At 27.1% G+C, this 20,349-nt stretch overlaps 2 protein-coding genes and 1 pseudogene across 4 annotated transcripts; all 3 read right to left on the bottom strand.

The window, feature by feature from the left end:
* Positions 1-1,985: 1,985 nt before the first annotated feature.
* Positions 1,986-3,461, bottom strand: LOC114190195 (NAD(P)H dehydrogenase (quinone) FQR1-like; annotated as a pseudogene). Its single transcript, XR_014996556.1, has 4 exons — positions 2,891-3,461; positions 2,358-2,604; positions 2,080-2,230; positions 1,986-1,990 (listed from the first exon to the last, which is right to left on the bottom strand). The product of XR_014996556.1 is annotated as an NAD(P)H dehydrogenase (quinone) FQR1-like (transcript).
* Positions 3,462-3,647: 186 nt separating this feature from the next.
* On the bottom strand, positions 3,648-5,134 carry PRPL11 (plastid ribosomal protein l11). Its single transcript, XM_028082197.2, has 4 exons — positions 4,840-5,134; positions 4,590-4,762; positions 4,429-4,492; positions 3,648-4,070 (listed from the first exon to the last, which is right to left on the bottom strand). Exons 1-4 carry the CDS (start codon positions 5,042-5,044, stop codon positions 3,862-3,864), a joined length of 651 nt encoding a protein of 216 aa, XP_027937998.1. The 5' UTR covers positions 5,045-5,134; the 3' UTR covers positions 3,648-3,861.
* Positions 5,135-8,190: 3,056 nt separating this feature from the next.
* On the bottom strand, positions 8,191-17,077 carry LOC114190001 (cucumisin-like). 2 transcript variants are annotated; one of them, XM_028078737.2, is made up of 10 exons: positions 16,953-17,077; positions 14,142-14,230; positions 13,320-13,414; positions 12,712-12,946; positions 10,635-11,160; positions 10,460-10,563; positions 9,828-10,049; positions 9,560-9,671; positions 9,275-9,488; positions 8,191-8,836 (listed from the first exon to the last, which is right to left on the bottom strand). In XM_028078737.2, the coding sequence occupies exons 1-10, from the start codon at positions 17,037-17,039 to the stop codon at positions 8,280-8,282; spliced, it is 2,241 nt and encodes a 746-aa protein (XP_027934538.2). In that variant the 5' UTR covers positions 17,040-17,077; the 3' UTR covers positions 8,191-8,279. The 2 variants fall into 2 exon arrangements, with proteins under 2 accessions (XP_027934538.2, XP_027934539.2); XM_028078738.2 differs by lacking the exon at positions 13,320-13,414.
* Positions 17,078-20,349: the final 3,272 nt, after the last annotated feature.

Raw genomic sequence — 20,349 nt, 5'->3', positions numbered from 1 at the left:
AAATCTACTATTGTTTGGTATACATGTTGCTTGTGTTATAATAACTTGATTATTTTTGTTAATTTAATTTCATTAACTTACCCTTTTTCTTGTATTTCTGTTTTCTTGTTTGTCTTTTTTTTTTTACAATAATCATCCAAATTGGGTGTGATTAGATAAGGAGACATCTATTGATCTTGATTAGATATAAAGTGATGCTACTATTTAGATTGTAAATTTCAGAAAAAAAAAAATTATAACAAAATTGTTCCGAGAATACATTTTTTGCCTCACAATATATACAACAGTTTTTTTCAATTTTAATATTTTAAATGAAAATCAAAAATCAAAAATAAAAATAGCAATTAAATTGAAGGATTGCAAAGTTAAGTATATTATGAATTTAGTAAATTTATATGTAAAACAATTTTAGATTATGGTAAATCTTAGGTTTTTCTTGCCTCTATTTAATCATTACTAAAATTTTTAATATATTATATTTGTTTGCAAATTTGTTTTAAATTTTTGCAAAGAAAAAATTTTTTCTTGTTATTTTTTCACAAAAATTTTAATTGACAGATAATTTTCTCTGTAAATAATATTTTTTATAAAATTATAAAATTTGTAATTATTTTTTATTTTTATAAAAAATATTCTAAAAAAAATTAATAACAATTTTTTATAAATTATTATTAATAAAAAATTTCTAAGTATTTCTGACATAAAAAATTGAACATTAAATATTGTTCTTAGTTTGATTAATAATTTTTGTCAGGTTGATATGGAAATAGTAACTCCATTATTGTTACATTTATCAAGTTAGCTTTTTTGGTTTAAATACCTTTTTCGTTTTCATAGTATTTGTTGTGATGGTTCTCATTTTGACAGAATATGTAAAATGATCTTCATCTTCACCGAATGTTTAAAATGATCCTCATTTTCGCAATTCGTGTTCCATTACTGATTTAAACGACGTCACAGAAGATGACCAAATAAAACACGAATTGCGAAAATGATGACCATTTTAAACATTCGGTAAAGATGAGAATCATCTGCAACAAACACTACAAAAATGAGGATGGAAAAGGTATTTAAGCCAAAAAAAATAATACTCAAACAATAAAAAATATTTTGATCCCCATCATATAAATTTTGAAGAAAAAATTATACAATACACTTCCTGACATCTTTAAATTTTTAAACATGTCCGTAAAATTAGACAAAAACTATTCCTCTAAAGAATTGCTGTTATCAAATAATGGATACTGCTATTTCAAATGTGCATCATCACAAAATAATTAACTAAACTATCAATACAAACTGGAAGGAGGATTAAAATCATATCAAGAATATACAATATATAATAATTATATAGTTGAGTTTGAGAACAGCCTTCATAGTCAGAAGAAATCATACTAAAAGTTCAAGTACCCGATTAATATCCACAACTTATGGATCATGACTGTATCTTCACATCACAAGTATAATTTACTATAATATTGATACAAACCGGAAGGACGACTAAAATCATATCAAGAATACACAAAATATATAACTGTATAGTTGGGTTTGAGAACAACCTTCATAGTCAGAAATCATTATAAAAGTTCAAGTACTCAATTAATATCCAGGACTTATAAATAAAAATATCAATACTTGTTCTATGTATTGCTACACAGGTTTGATATGATAAAGACATTGGCAGCCAAGCCATAAAATTATTGGCGAAGAAGATAGTGATGAATTAAAAGTTTTAAAAAAAAACATCATTATCAAAACTTGTGCGATGAAACATTTGCAATTAATGTTACGGTTAGAATCCTAAGTCATGGATAACGGATAAGATTAACAACAAAATATACCTCCCACTAACTTTGGATCCCGCCATATGCTATCAGGAATGGTTTCATCTTCTCAAGTGCATACCGAAGTAGAATTGGTTAACAAAATATACCTCCCACTAACTTTGGATCCCGCCATATGCTACCAAATATTCCGGCTCAAATTCAAACTGCAATAATCAATAAAGAAGGGAAAAAAAACACAAACAATTAAACATGGAAATATGGGTACTAAACATAAAATAGATGTTTGGCTCACTAGGCTGCCTTGAGCCATCCCCAGCATAAGTTCCTGAACCATATGGTGACCCACCTTTCAACTTCTCCAACTCAAATATGCCAGCACCAAATGTGTATCCAACGGCACATAAATCATTCCATGGTGAACGAGTTGAGTAATAGATGTCAACCTGTTTGTACAATTAAAAAAAAAAAAAAAAAAAAAAACTCTCACCAAGTTTTCTATCAAACTTTCATATCAAGCACTGACATATAGAAACAGAAACAAGGGAATCAAAGAAGAATTCAGCGACTCACGGGGTAGTTTCTTGACCACCTCCATGCAAAGCAGTGCTATAGAAGAAATCTGCAGGCTTTCCAAATAGTGAGTATGAACACCATAGGCCTCCAGTTGGATCAAAAAAGGCTTTAAATTGAGCTGCTATAGATCCAAAACTTGTAGGAAAACCAAACAAAAAGCCATCGGCCTCAGGAAGCTCGTGGGGACATCACACTTTGGAGGTGCTCCCAACTTCTGAAGCACTTCAGGAAATGTTTCAGGCACCTGTATGTTTAGATAAGGAAATTCCTTATTTGTTCTAATTACGTGAAGAGTGTTACACGGACATATCATTTTAAAGGTATTGCCGTGAATATTTGAACACTCTTGTGACATGACCTCAATCTTTTCAAGATTGAAAAAGGTTGTGAACCCCTCCCTCCATACGTCTAGAATTCTAACAAATTGAAAGTTTCTTTCATTTCACCACAGAATGACAGAATGAGCTGCAAAAAGCGGTGGCATAAGTGAGCACTTTTTGTTTGAATGAAAATGAAAAAGGTCTACAAACCTGCCACAGTTTTGCTTCAACTCCCTCCACAGAAGCAGCACCTTTTTCTATCTCCCAGGCTAGCTTCTCAACATGACCATACGTAGAATAATAACTAAACATGCAATGCAAATTCCAGTCAGATTAGCGATAGGGAAATAAATGGAACAGGATAGATACACTATTATTGGACTTATGATACTGATTATAAAAAATAATTAGAAACTGATATAGTTTAGAAACTCTACTATAGTCAAAATGGGCAGGGTTTTACCTGTTCTTTCATGAAATACTACTGCACTTTACAGCTTATTCATTTGGGATAATGGAGGCTTGAATTCGCCAATTGCCACTGTGAAATCCCTCTTCTCCCCAAATTTCAGAGTCAAGATTCTGTATCCTTTGGTTTTCTTTGTTTTTGAAGTTATGATTAAAATAGAGATGTTAAATCAATTTATAATGAATATACAGTTCAAGAATGTAAACATTCCCTATCCATTTCCAGTATCCTGCCTGTATTTCTTCCAAAACTGAAATAGGAGAACAGGATAAAGAAATGAAAACAGATCTAAGCAAAAGTTTTTCCTCCTTTGCTGCAATTGTAAGAATTGAAAAACTATTAACTCGTTCTCACACTCAAGCAGCTTTGAATTCAGGATTATGGTATTTACGTTATAATTTAATTTGGTTCCATTGGATTCCACACGAGTTCAACAGCAAAAAGAATAAGAAACACGTTCCAATACTGATCTGGTCAGAAACGACAGAATTCCCAAAATTTTAAGGAAAAAATGGCAAAAATAGCATCAGATATTAGAGAGGTATTCTACATAAATACAAAAACATTGATTCATTCAAATACCATAAAGAAATGACGGGGTAAACATTCATAGTTGACTTTTAGGAGAAAATTCTTCACAAGTAAGACATAGACTGTTGAAAAGTCTACTGCTATTTCTGAAGATTCACCACTTGGCCAAACCGAAACTTTACTACACAAATTCCTTCTGTTTCGGTTCAAGAACTGGAGGATCAACCACAATCCCCATATTTGCCGCAGTGCCAGCTATAATTCTCATAGCTGATTCTATAGTCGAGCAATTCAAGTCTGGCAGCTTTTCAGCAGCAATTGTACGCAATTGATCAATTGTGACCTTTCCTACCTTTTCCGTCTTGGGGTCTTTTGAACCCTTTTCCACCCCTAAATAGCAATTTCAAGTTAGACGGTTCGGAACTTTGAACATTGCATTCATTGAAAAACACAACAAGCTTTGAGTAGAGTACGAAATGTCTGATGCTCTATCAAATCAGTAACAGCAACACTAACATATCTCTTGCATTTTGTTTGTTCAGATTTATTATGAGGAAAACAAGACGAGGCTATTCACTCAAAAACTGAATTTCAATCACCCAAGTAAAGCAAATTTTGTGCTGGAATGCTATTTCGATTCATAATTCGTATGGATATTTAAGTCAACCAACTATTTTAACAAGAATTATACTAGCCGAGGCAACATAATATCAAACAGTTTGTAGGCAGTGGGTGGTAGTGAACATACCAGCGGCTTTAAGAAGTAGAACCGAAGCAGGTGGGGTCTTCAATATAAAAGTAAAGCTTTTATCCTACAGAGTGAAAAAAAAAACGAGTAAATTGACATTGGTTACACTGGGTACATTGGGTACAGGGAAAATGAGAATAACTTGAGAACTAAGAACTAACGTCGTAGACTGTGATTTCCACAGGAATGACATAACCGGGTTTATCAGCGGTTCTAGCGTTGTAATCCTTGCAGAAAGCCATAATATTGACACCCTTGGATCCAAGAGCAGGGCCAACGGGAGGAGCGGGTGTAGCCTTCCCAGCTTCAAGAGCCAGCTTTATAACTCCAACCACTGCACCACCCAACACAAAATACAGAGTAAGAAAATAAAATCCCAAATTCTAGAGGTTAAACAAAAATTAAGCTTACCTTTCTTCGCCTTCCCACCGGGTTTAGGGGGAGCCATGGCAATGACATTGAAGCGCCTTCGAATTGGAGCAGAAGAGGTTAAGGAGAATTTAACAGAAGTGGAAAAAAATGAAGAAGAAGAGGAACTCAAATTGGAGATTGCCGTTTTGGGTTGATAGGGTAGTGTTAGGGTTTTAGCGGAAGAGAAAAACGTGAGCGTCGCCATTGTAGAAGCGTTCGTCACTCGCCGCAGAAACTGAACTCAAATTGATGGATAAGGCTTGAGGAAGATATATCTATGTAGAAGTAGAAGATTACTTTTATTGAGGTAAAATACAAGTATATAATATTAACTATTTATAACAATATATAATGGAATTTTCCATCTTAATACATATTTTAAATTCTATTTTATCATCGCATTTTAAAATTATAAAAAAAAATATAAATTACTTGCATGTTAAAATAATCACATACTATATACCTACCACACACTACTATTTTTACGTATCACCATTATTCTTTTCTCTTTTTTTCGATTCTCGTCTTTCTCTTCTTTCTCTTCTTTCATCATTCTCTGACTTTTATTCTTTAATCCAAACAAAAACTAAAAATTCTATGTTAAAGTTTTCTATGATCATTTCACACTTAATTTATAGAACAATATTTTGTTGTTTAGGTTATTATTCTTTATTTGCCATATCAGTCAGGAAAATATGCACCATTTTTTTTGTCTAGTTATTTTTAAAATTTAATTATTATATAAATAGTTTTTTTAGAATGTTAACCGATGTTCCATATCAGTTAAAAAATAATTAATGTGCATAGATTTATATTTATATTGAGAATTAAAATAATTAACTTAATTATTAAAATAATATAAATAAATATAACAAATTTTATAAAGATAAAAATATTCTATGAAATTTCTAAACAAAATCTTTAATACAAAATAAGTATTTTAGAATCTAAAAGTCTTTACTAAAAAGTAAAAAGAAAAATGTCTCTTTGACATATTGTTAGCTTTATATATTTATAATTAGCAGTTTCAAATATTGAAATATTGTCTATTTCTTTATTACAAAAGATTTTGTTAAGATAAGAGAAATATTGTAAGAAGTTATCGAGAAGTAAAAAAATGAAACTCAATGAAGTTTCTAATTGATACTTTATTTTTTTTAACTTTTTAAATGTTTAACACTATTTTTTGTTAGTTTTCCCATTAATTTAAACTTCTTGATGTTTAATTATATTTTAATTTTTAGCAACATTAAAATATAGTTACTTAACTATTTAATTATTTTTTAACTTTTATTGGTAAATATTAAACATAATTGTATAATACTTATGGGTATTTTTGTTCTTCAAATAAAATAATACAAATACTACAAACAATACAAATAAAAAAGCAATACATGAATAGGTATTTACACCATTCTTCCTCCTATTGGCACAAATAGCCTGGATGATTTGATGTTTGAATATTTGATAAAGATACACGAAGTCATTGCATTGAAACATATAGAAACCATGCTTACATTAATGAAGATGTTGAGATTTGATGTTTCACGTGTTGATCAAGTCTTATATGCATACTCTCTATCTAAATCATTCATAAGAAAAACATAACAAGCTTGAAGAATTGTATTCTTGTTATATATATATATATATATATATATATATATATATATATATATACATATATATATATATATACATATATATATATATATACATATATATATATATATATATATGTATATATACATACATGTATATATGTATATATACATATACATATACATGTATGTATATATACATATATATATATATATATATATATGTACATATACATGTATATGTACATATATATATATATATATATATATATATATATACATACATATACACATATATATATATATACATGTATATGTATATATACACATATGTATATATGTATGTATATGTATATATATATATATACATATACATGTATATGTACATATATATACATATATACATATATGTATATGTATATATACATATACATATATACATATGTGTGTATATATATATATATATATATATATATATATATATACATATATATATATATATATTTAATATTATTGTGACTAATTTAATAAAAATAAATACATAATTTAGTATATTTTTAACTATCAAGGAAATTATACATATCTAAATGAATGTTTATCGTTTTTTCATATTTTTGAACTCGTGGTAGTTAAATCATAATTAAATTTTTCAGTTAACTTTTTTCGATGTAAATAACTATATTATCTACAAAATATTCATATTCTATTTTATTAACGTGCATTTGATTCAAATAGTCTTTACAAGCTTTCATTTCATTGTTATACGATAAACAACCATATTATCATGTTTCATCTTCACCAACACTTTCTCTATCAATTTTAAAAAATAAAATTTATTCTTTTTGTTTTTCATCAATATACCTATTTAAAAAATAAATTTAAGACTAAAAAATAATTTATCATAAATTAATCAAAAGTTGAGAGACATAATTACTAAGAAAACTATGATAATCAAGTTACAATTTAAAATCGACTATGAAAAATCACATAGTACATTGTTTCCTCTTCTATATTAATAAAAATGGATATTAAAAAGATCATGAGATAAAAAATAATGCTAAATGTTAAACAAATAGTTCATTATCAAGTGAGATAAGAGAAAATTATCTTATTTATTTATTTAATAATGAAAGAGAAGATATGAAAAAAATTAGGACATAATTGATGAGTTTTTGTCTAATTTTTTTTAGTAACAAAAGAAAATAAATAAGTATGAGAAAAAAATACAATACATGAGAAACTCAAAAAATAATAAGAGATAAAATAAAAAAGATCTTAATAATTTTGATTCTTTATATATTTGATTTTATGTTTTATTATTTATTATTGTACTTCATAAAATAAATAAAAAATATTTAATTATATTTTATTATAATATTATTTAATTAAAAAAATACATATAATTTTAAAAAAATATTACAAATTTATATAATTAAAAAAACTAAATATAAAATAATGTAAAAAAATTAATAAAATTTGGGGGAGGGAGGCGTGGCCAGGCCCCTTCTAACCTCTGCACGCGCCCGCATACACACACATATATATATATATATATATATATATATATATATAAAAGTAACAATAGTATTAATAATATTATTAAATAATAATATATTTATTATTATATTAATAATAATAATTAAAATATATGAATTTTAACTTTAAGACAAAAATTGTATTCTTTCATTTTGATATATTAAAATTTTATTTTTTATCTATCACATCATTCAAATCACTCACACAATTTCACAAATTTTACCTATAAATACTCACTTTCATCCTCTAATCCTTTTAAAAAAAATAACTCACATTTCACCATCTAATCCACTCAAATTTATTCTCTCACTCTCCCTCAAATTCTTCTTTTGAAGTAAACAAAGGAAAAACAACAATAGGGCTCCTTACTTGAAAAGTTTCATCGTCCCAAATCAAAGAACACGAAACTGTCTCCACATCAAGTGTCCCTTCAATCACAAGAGTGAAGGACTTCTTTTCACCCACATATGAGAAGGACATAACGTCTGGCTCTACTTTCAACTTTAACGAAGATGAAGGTACATTTAGCCTAGCTTTGTATATTGATGTGTTTGCTCCGACATTGGTAACGGTTCTATGAAAAGTGCTACTAAAAGGTATTGCAGTGTACATGGAAAGAGCAAAAGATGGCAGATTAAGATCCAAACCCATTCCATCATTAGGTTGTTGTGTACAACTACTATCATCGTTTGTAATAGTTTGCAAGTTTTTAGTATCATATCCTTGGCTGCATAGAAAGTTAACATAATCACTTTCATTTGCATCATAAACTAACCCAGGATTCAGTGCCTTCATAGGGTTGATCTGGCCAGCACCATAAGCAAATTCAGCTTCAGGATTTAGTAATGGACTCATTGGGGTAGCTGCAAAGAGAGAGAAAAACAACACACTTTGCATAACTCTATTTGTTTAGACAATATTACATGTTTACTTTCTTTGTTTATTACTAAATAAAAATAAGGATTAAATATGTCTTGGTCATTTTATCAGTAAAAGTTGAAATTAGTCTATTTTTTAAATTTTGACACAATTTGGTCACTTAATTTTAGAAATGCGTAAATTTAGTCATTTTATCAAATTTTTTGTTGAGTTTATTTGTGTTTCAAACATGTTTCATGATAATTTTTGAGTTATTAACACCATTGAACACATTTTCGTTTCAATGTTAATTGAAAAACGTATTTGAAACGTAAAATAAATTTATCGAAGGATTAAATCAATGTTTTTTTTAAAACTGAAGGGTTAAATTAGTAAAAGTTTGAATGGAATAATGTGATTTAGGGTTTGAGAAGAGTGATTACCAGTGGTCATTAGTGCTGATTTGATTGAAGCAGGGGACCAATTAGGATGAAATGATTTGATATAAGCTGCTGCAGCAGTGGCATGAGGGCATGCCATTGAAGTGCCAGACATTATACTATACTCTGCAACTCCAATATCTCCTCTGACATTAAAAACAGGTGAAATTGGAGACCACGCAGCTAAAATGTCAACCCCTGGAGCAGCTAAATCAGGCTACAAAATCAAGAAAATGGTGAGAATAAGCAAACTATATCTTTGAAAATACAAATTGTTATGTATATTACCTTAAGAATGTTTGGAGTTATGGCATTTGGTCCTCTAGATGAGAATTGAGCTATGTAAGGGGCTTCTGAGTCTTCATCTTCATGACTCTTAAATATGGTAGCAGTGGGATTACTACAGTTAAGATAATATAAATTTGTTATTTGTATACACTTAAGAAAATGGTTTTTATGATCTTTATTGTGAAAACTTAACAGAAATTTTTGAAGTGGCATTTCAAAATTCATAAAACTGTAAAGAGAAAATATAGAAGAAGAAAATTAAATATACCTTGATCGACTTATGTAAGAATGTATGCGAGCCCCATCTATGTGGCGAAGGTGAACTACTGACCATCCATATGTAAAAGCGACATCTTTTGGCACTAAACTTCTAAATAAAATACCAGCTGCTCCAGAAACCAATCCCACATATGAAGATTCTTGCAAACCATCACACAAAACAATTTTTCCTTTCACCAAATTCTTGTCTAAGGAATTTTCTTGGCATAACCTAAGTAGTGATAATGTTAGGACACAGTACTGGGAATCACTAAATGTAATTAATCGTAAAAGGGTTAAATATGTTTTGATCTCTTGACTTCAAGTAAAATTTGAAATTAGTTTATTTTTGAAAATTTTTTGTTCAATTTAGTTCCCTAATTTTAGAAATAAGTGAATTTAGTCATTTTAAACAAATTTTATTAAGTTTATACGATATTTCAAACATATATTATGATATCAATTGAGTCATTTAAACCATCTAATACATCTCTATTGTAATGTTAGCACAGTAAAGTTAAAACATCTAAATTAGATAAACATTTTAAACATGAAGTAATTTCATTTTTCACTTAAACTTAAAGAATAAAAATCATATTTAACCCTAATTTATCATAAGAGATGAGGATTAGATTTTGGTACCGGGATATGGAACTGTTGTATCCACCAACGATGTTTGGTGCATTTCCAGCATAAATCAATGGATAGCTCTCGTAATTTGGATCAAATATATCAACCGAAACTCCCTAAATGTTGAGAATAGTTTAATTGAAGCAATAAAAAAAACATGAAAACAAAAAAAAAGAGTCTGAAATACCTGATAAACTGTGCCATCACCCAACCGAACACTGGTAAGAATCCTTCTGTCAATGGTGGTAGCTGCTACAGAAAGTGCCCATGGCGCATTTTTGGATATTGTATAATACTCTGGACCGCTGTTACCAGCAGAAGTGGACGTTAGTATACCTTTCTTCATAGCATGGAAAGCCCCAATGGCATTTATATCATTGAAATAGTCGTTGTATTGTACGTAGGTAGGTCCGATTGAAATGGAAATGATGTCAACACCATCTTCAATGGCTTCAACAAATGCTTGAAGAATGTCTGCATCATCACAGTAACCAGATGACCAACAAGGTTTGTAGACGGCAATGCGTGCTGACGGAACTCCTCCTCGTGCTGTTCCTGACGCAAGCCCAAAGAAACTTGCGAACTCAACTGGGTTTCCGCCAACAATGGATGCACAGTGAGTGCCATGTCCATTTGAATCCCTTGGAGATATGAAGTCATCTTCTTCTCCGTATGAATGGCTCGTACGAAAGTATTTAGCTCCAATTATTTTGCTGCAAAAAGTTGTCAAATGTTAAATTACTAATAGTGTCTTGCCTTATGTAATTTGTGGGATGATTTTAGTGTAAAAGTGATGAGAATTGTTTTAGATATGTCAAAATTAAATTACTTCTTTTTTATTCCATATAAACATAGGTTTTAAATAAATAATTTAAAGATTCAAATGTTGAGGTAGTTATCCAAATAGAAAAAAAAAAAAACTTATTTTACTTTTATAATCTTTACAAAGGTTATTGAATAATGTATACGGAAGACTCGTAAACTCAATATTTCATGTTATATATATATATATATATATATATATATATATATATATATATATATATATATATATATATATATATATATATATATATATATGATTTCTGATGATTTCTGATTCATTGTTCATTGTTGTTGAATTTATGGAATATAAATTTATGAAATAATTTCTTTTAAATAATAACTAATTAATTATCAATATATTTACTAAATTTGTGTGGATATGATTTTTGTTGATACTATTACGTATCAGTACATTTGTTAAGAAATGATTGATGAGAAACAGACATCACTAATTTTCAAAAATTAAGAGTTATTTTATCAATCACCAAAATGATGAAATTTACAAAATTTATGATTTTATTTATGTGATGAATTGGAATAATGATGTAAAATGATGTAAACAATTGTTCAAGTTAATAAAAACTGTTAATTTTAAGATTTGTATGTATTATCCTATAAAAGATTGCATATGTGTTGAGTATGTACATTGAAGTATATTTAGTTAGTTGGCTTATTATGAATATGAAATGTATCTATTTTATGTAAAGTAAAACTTAAATACATTATCAAAGTCAATATACTTTGAAAGTGTCTCTAAATTAACTTTTGAGTTTGTTTATATGTTTGTTTTGGGTAACTATTTCATCAAATTCAATGATTTGAATTAAATGATTCAGTTTTAACTAAGTGTAATGGGCTTAGACTTTGCATTGGTAATGGATGAAAGGTTGATTATGAATGTTAAGTCATTTATACTTTAAAATTAATAATACAAAGGAATTCAATAAATTGGTTAAATATTCTCGTAATATGAGATTAGCGGCAATTAAATGAGATTACAATCACTATATTTGTGTCTATGTTGTCATTCACGTTACATGCTATATTATTGTTTAGTCAAATGATATAAGATGTGTCAACATTGAAGATGTATATTACAATATTATTAGAACATAAAAAGAAAGTTGTATTCATTTTATTTTTATATACGTTGTTCTTAAAAGGGAAGAAAAGTCTCCATGTCACCATGAAAACAATTAAAGGAACTAAAAAGGAGAAAAGAAAATATTAACTATGGATAATGATATTTTAATTCATCTTTTTTGATCCACTTTTAGTCTATTATTTCAATTATTATTAGATCATTTATTTTGATTTTTTTCAATGATGTAATGCGATGATCTAATGATAATTGAAGTGATAAATTAGAAGTGGCTAAAAAAATGAGTTAAAATATCATTATCCACCTTCACTATTTATCAAAAGAAGATGTTATGTACTTGTTGCACGGAAAGTTATTGCAAGAGCCCTTCCATTTTTGTGGAGGAGGACCAAATCCTTCATCGTTAAAACTGTCGGATTCTGGCCAAATTCCAGTATCTATTACTCCAACAATTATGTCACTCTCTGCGCTTCTTCTCTTCACACACTCAGATAAACCTACGAAGTCCCAAGATCTTGTTGTCTGCAGTTCATTCCTTTTGTTTGGGAAAACAGAAACCACACCGTCCAATCCTAAAAAAAATTAAAAAATAATTTTTTATCGATTAACTTAAAGTAATTTTTTATTAATTAATTTTTTGTTGAAAAACTGACAACTTTCTGTTATAATTTGAAGTAACTTTTTTAAGTGACTTTTCATTTTTTTTATTTTTTTATTTTTTTATATTTCAAAATTATTTGAAAACTGTTACCTCAAGTTTTAGATCGTAAAAGAAAATTATTAAAATATTATTGTTAAAAAAATATTAAAATAAATACACTTATAATAATTAATTAAAGAGAATAAATAAACGGAAACAAAATAATGTTTTTTCCAACACCCATAATAAAAAGGTAATTTGAGAATGAGATAGTGATTATGCATGCAGTGTAAATTAATGTATACCTGCCATTTTCACTGCTTCCTCTTCTGTTAGCTTTGCAACAAAACCATTTAAAATCTTCTTGTAGCTATGTAGCAAAATATCTGGGGTAAATTTGCTGCATGCAAGCCATTTCAAATGATAAATGTATTTCTTATTGTATTTTAGGAAATACCAACTTCAATATCAAATAATTTATATTATATATATATATATATATATTTTCTAATATAATTTTATATATTATTTAATTTTTCATATGGAAATATTTAGTTAACTTTTAATTTCAAATTTAAAAAAAACTTAATTTATCAGTTAGTTTTTTTTTATTTGAAAAATCTTAGTCTCCTTACAATAATTTTAAATTTTGTTATCACAACATTAATTATAACATTTTTGTGACTTGATTCAAATAATTTTATTGAATTAACATGTCAATCATATTTACAGAATTATTATTTGATAATATGATTTGGCATGAAGGAAAAAAACTGAAAAAAATGTATCTTTTTACATGGAATCATTCATAATATTAAATTTATATTTGTTGTAGTTTTTTTGTAAAAAATTATTTAGTTCATATTTAAATTAATAAAGAGCAGATATTAACATAGATACAAGTATAATATTTATTTAATGGGACAAAAATTCTAAATCTATAAAATATGTGAATAAAAATAAAAAATAAAGATGAATTTGTATTTTAAACAACATCTTATTTTATATTTAATTCCAATGAGTTATTCACACAAAAAAAATCAAAATCAAATAATAAATTTAACCAAATTCTATCACAATGAGTTAAAATAGTAGAAGAAACTTAAAAAGAAAACTGAATTAATAACCTGCCGGTGATATTTCGAAGCATAGTGATGTGAAGTGATTCCGTGGATTCGAAGCCTTTGGGAAGATCACCCATGTACACAATGTAGATCTTACAAACAAAATAAACAAAAACCATTATTTAGAATCTAAAATTTTGTTTTCATGTTAAATTAACGATATATTATAGTAATAAGGTATTCTCATTATAAAAGTTATTATTAATATTTTAATTTATTTTTTTAAGATTTATTTTATTATATATTTTTAAAAAATTTATTCTAATATAAGTCTCTCGCATGTAAGGAGATGCATTTTTATATTGAAAAAGCTTTAAGGTAATAATCACTTTCTATTTCTTTTACATGACGATTAAGAACAGATAAATAAAAAATTTCAATTTTGAATTTCGGACCTCAACATTTTCATCATATTATTTCATGGTAAGTATTGTAAATAAATGGAAAAAATAGGTGGAACGTGGTTGAAAAAGATGCGTCTTAATTCATGTTTTATTCTCTTTTTTCTCCTATTCTCTTCCTCTTTTTATTCTTCTTCCTCCTCTTCTCTTCTTTTTCTCTTCTTATTCCTCTTTCTTTTTCATCCTCTTATTGTTTGGTCTCTTTCCTCTCCTCCCTCGCTTTCTTATTATTTCCTTATTCATTTTCTTTCTCTTCTTCTCTTACTATACAAATAAATTTCATCACTTTGTAAGAAATTTATCCTTCATTTTATCAACAAATTTACAAATAGAAATATATGTCACCAATAAGAATTATTGACGAAATTGACCATCGGATACATTATTGACGAAATTGACCATCGAATACATTATTGACGAAATTGACTATTAGATACATCACTGACAAGATTGATTGTTGCATACATTACCCACGAAAGTATTCGTCAATAATATAAATTATAATTTATCGACAAATTTTACCAACGAATTTAGCCCCTATAACATTACTAGCAAAGATATCTATCATTAATTTAAATCCTAAAATTCACTAGTAAATTTGGATTTACAAACGACTTTATTTTCATTGGTAAAATTTCATTAATAAAATAAAATCTTGTAGTATGAGAAATATATAGTTTTTATATTGAAATAAGCTAAGGTTGTATATTATGTACTTAGAAAACATTTGGTTCTTCAAGGAGACTCATAAACCTTTATATTGAAATTAGTTCATGGTTGGAAGATTGTGTTTAACTTTATAAAATGTTCATCTTCCTATCTAAGATTTATGACTATATAAGATATTGTTCGATCACAATTAAGTATATAAAATAAGACGTTTTATTTGTGGTTTGGACTAAGTAGAACTTAAAGGCCTAGGCCTCTTAAAGTAATATGGAGGAATTTTAGATTAAAAAATAATTATTACACTCCTAACACCTTAAAATAGAAATGTTAAAGTGAGGCAACTTGGCTCACATATGTTGGCTTACCATAGGTTAAATTAAAAAAGGATCAGCTTAATCCGACTCATTTTTTTTAACAAAATTTTGTAACCCGGCTAGACCCACCACGGGTTGGTGGGTTACTTGTTGATTAACTTATGTTTTGTTTTTCAATTTATTTTATATATTTATATATTTACTGTAGTACAAGAAAAATTGATTGACTAAATTCATTTTTTTATAGTAGTAGAACCAAAGTGTTTACCTAGTGCTTCAAATATCATGATAAAGATAGTAGTCAAAGATTAAAGTATTAACGTATAAAATTTGACAAACAAATAAATTAAAGATCTAAATTATTCAAATATTATTAAACAATATTCTAATACTTAAAATGATCTAATTGTGAACTAGAAGTAATAAATAATTTTAATTATAAAATTATAAAAATGATAAAAAATGAGTCGAGCTCACTTCATGTTAAAATAAAAAAACTTAAATTTTTTCAACCTAATCTAATTCAAACATGAACCCATCTATCTCACAAATTAAAATCCATTTTAAGATCTACCTTAAATCGGTTTGGAACCTATTTGTAATAATTGATAGATGAAACAATTTTTCTATACTTCTAATAATCTTAAAGAGATAATTGTGTCATTAAAAAGTAATAATTTATTCAGTGAATAAAAGATAAAATCAAGTTTTAATACTTCTTATCTTAATATAAACAATATTATAATATGATCTATAATAATAGAGATGACTTAATATAACCTAATAAATCAAAATTTCCGCTAATTATTAGGTAGGTGGGTGTAACTATTGAAAAATAAACATTCTAGTCCTTCAAATTTATAGCAAAATTAATGTGTAAATAAAGAGTTTTATATTAGTATTAATTTCTGACATGTATAATTTTTTTTCAATATCTTAATAATTATTTTAAAAGTTATATTTTATCAGTAATATTATTTATACCGATTATTAATAGTTATTAATATTTTTTTCTGATAAAAAAAATACTGATTAATAATATAAATTTTTATACACACACTCGAAATTTCGAGATAATTAATATTTTTCCCGCTTTTCCAAAACATAACTAATTGCTTATACCGCCATAAAAAGTTAAAATTTGAACAACAATTAGCATTCTGTTTTAGATATTCCGACAGATCGAAGGGATAGAAAGTTTTGGGCAAAATATTATAAAGGTCAAATAAAAATAAAAAATATCACTATTCTCAAAAGATGATGCATGAACAAATATACATATTTCTTCAAGATCAGTGTATGATTCAAATGTTCTCTTAGAAAATATTTTTAATTTTTTTTTTTACCTAAAGCTGTTTGAAAGATGATAAAAGAAACTATATGTTATAATTTGTAAAGTGAAACTTCACCTTATGAAAGTTAATATTTACCTTTCGTTCATCTTGTGAATATGTTTGAGCCAAAAGAAGAAAACACTTAAGTATTAGAAGGAGACTCCATAAGCGAAGAGATATCATCTTTTTTGCACTGCAAATTTATATATCCAATAACTTCTTCTTAAGAGTATATATACATGTTTATAGGGTACAACTTGGTTGTTAATACTTAGAATAAATCCAATAACTTAATTATATTTTTGTTTGCATTCTTCAGTCACACCAATAATCAACAACCAATGGAATGATATTTTTCTCTACAACTTGGGCTTACACACCTAACAAAACTGTTATTAAAACTTCCGATGAAAGTATGCATTTGATAAACTAAGAATTTGTACGATTAAGCAATTTAAATAAGACCATTTCTAGAAAATATATTAAATTGGTGTTGACTTAGTCTTAAAACTAACAACTCATCGAGATGTTTTTATTTCTTACAATATTCCATTGATCTTACGACATTTGGATCACAAGATTATGAGCAAAAGAAAATCTTAGCTTAAGATAATTTTTTATTTGATTTAAAATTATGAGATTAACGATGAAGATTATCACTAATTTTAGAGTTTATTCTAATTGATTTTTATATGTATGTTAACTATCAATAGGTAATAGTGGAAAATATCTTAATAATGTTGAAATTTCTTATTGTTGACATCCCATCCACAAGTAATGGCCTGGTCTAGCCATTTATAACCACTTCACATTGTAACATATTCATCATGTCATAGCCCAATTTCTTTAAATAAATCTATTCTCACTAGCGGCATGAGTTTTCACCCATTCTCAACTATGCAACAATATACAATAATCATTAGTCTTCATATCAATGACAACAACTATGTAAGGGTAACAATTGGGACCAAACTAATTCAACATAGAAACTGGTTTATTATGCATAGGGACATTGGTCTTTCCCCTCTCCTTGATTGACTTCCATGTAGAAGAACTATTATGCATAGAATGAATGAAATCAACATGCTTAAACTATGATGGGTCATGCTTTGTAGACCTACCAAGTCTATTTGCTCAATTTTGTGAGATCCCTCGCTTTATTCATTGGTGCACATATATTGATGTCATATTGAGATATGTAATTTAATTTGTCATTAATTATCACTTTACCTATAATGTTAACTTCTTTAAATTGATTTAAAATGATGTCAAGTTCAACAATTCATACAATGAACTACATGATGACATATAAGAAAAAATAAGTTTGGTCCATATAACATGAACTTGCATTCAATGGTATGCTATTGAGTTCACATCACACTGATTTGCATGCATATGGTAAACCTTGTGTACATTTTAGTATACAACCACAATGTACACTATAAATACCAACATGTATAATGTCATGATATCATTGACTAGGCTAATGCAATTAACTACGACAGAGCCCATACCCAAGATAAGATGGAAGCCTAAGACCCAATACAAAGCTTAGGAAGGATCATGACGAGCAACAACTGAATTGTCCCAAGAAACTTTGCAAAATATGATAGCTAATCTAATAGAGGTGCAATTACATAATAGGATCCAACAAGTTGAGACTCGCACGAAATAGGTGCTACTCACATGTATTATTTGCTTGGAATAATGATAAGGCCAATTGTTAGACTTTGAATAAAAGATTCAAAATCTTAGTTACCTTGTTTTCTTTATAAAGAATCTGGGAATGAATGAAATAGACTGGGTATGGGTATGAGTATGAGAAATCCTCAACTTTTTCAATTGGGTATGGGGATGGGTATGAGGATGTACATATCCCCGCCACAATACCCGTCCCCGCAACATCTCCCACCCCATTTAAATTATTAAAATAATCATAATTAATTAAGTAACCATATATATATATATATATATATATATATATATATACTTTCTATTTTTTATTTCTTCTAATTATTTGGTTTGTCATGAAATTCATTCGTATCTCCAATATACTTTTCATCTTATCATAACCTTTATGTAATTATGTTAAAAGGATGTATGTCAATTAAAAAAAATTTATGTCTCACATTTGAATATTTATATTATTTTTTAATATTTATATTTATTATATATTTTTCTTTAACATGAGAATGTTGAATACTCTCAATTTAAGTGTTTAATAGCATAAACCTTTCATTTACTAGTAAATATTGGAAAAAAAAATTATTTACTTATTATTATTCATTTTTGTTTCATTTGAATAACTCTTTTGTTTCGTTAAAACAATTTTCGTTATTTATCAACCATTGAGTATATATATGATATGTTGATATTTGAAAAGTGTTCTTAGATCTCTAAGGTATTTTTCATCTTATCATACCCTTAATTATACATTTGTTTCTCATTGTGTGATTTCTTTCAATAGTCTCTCAAATTGTTTCTAAGACACTCATTTGTTAATTTTTGTTATATTTTTATTTGTTGTTTATTTTCATCATGTAGAATATTATTTCGATATATTTTATCTAATTATTTTTTATTTTCTAACTCATTATCAATTATATTGTAATTTATTTTTGTACTATAATTGTATAAATAACTTTTATTTACTACAATATAAAAATTTAATGTAATTGTCATGAATATTTTTTATCACCATCGAACATATATTTTATTATTATGTTTATTATTTATTCTTTGCATCATTTTGATCAAGTGATGTATTATAACTTTTATTAGTGTATAAAAAAGAGATTTATTAGAATTTAAAAAATTCAAGTAAACAAACATTTAAAATACATTTTAATTTGAATATTTGTTTTCCTTTTATATTTTTTTAAAAATATTTTTAAATTTTATCAACTAGGTTTCATTAATGTTTGTAAATTTAATAAATGTTTTGGTTCTCATAAAATTTATTTGGTATTCTAATATAAAATGTAAACAATTATAATTTATTTCAAAGTATTTGATATGAAAGAAACAATCATCCTCCTAATATTGAATATTTCATAATATTGTGTTTCCTTTACGTAATTTTTTATTATTTTATAAAAATTAATTAAAATTAATATTGAAGTATAAGAAAACGGATACGGGTATGGGTACAAGATTATACTTATTATCCGGTGGGGATGATGATGAGACAAAAGTTTGATACCCGTTGAATTTGGGTATGGGGATGGGGATGAATTTTTTTTACGGAGATGGGTATGGGCAGTGGCGGAACTTGGACTAAAATTGTAGGGGGGCCAAATTAGATTTGTTATATATAATTTTTTTTAGAAGAAAAACTATTCATTTTTTTCTCTTCATTTCCTCTTCTTATAACAAATAGTAGAATTCAAAAAAATATTACTATCATTCGCTATTATATCATGATACCAATTCATGAATACCATTTTAGATAAGGCATTCATATCTCATCAATTTGATTTGGTGGTATTGTCAA

Source organism: Vigna unguiculata, chromosome 7 (genome assembly GCF_037176805.1).
Source record: "Vigna unguiculata cultivar grain cowpea cultivar isolate G323 ecotype 2 chromosome 7, ASM3717680v1, whole genome shotgun sequence".
NCBI lineage: Eukaryota > Viridiplantae > Streptophyta > Magnoliopsida > Fabales > Fabaceae > Vigna > Vigna unguiculata.
Note: the sequence above shows the minus strand (reverse complement) of the source record. Positions and strands in the feature narration are given on the sequence as shown.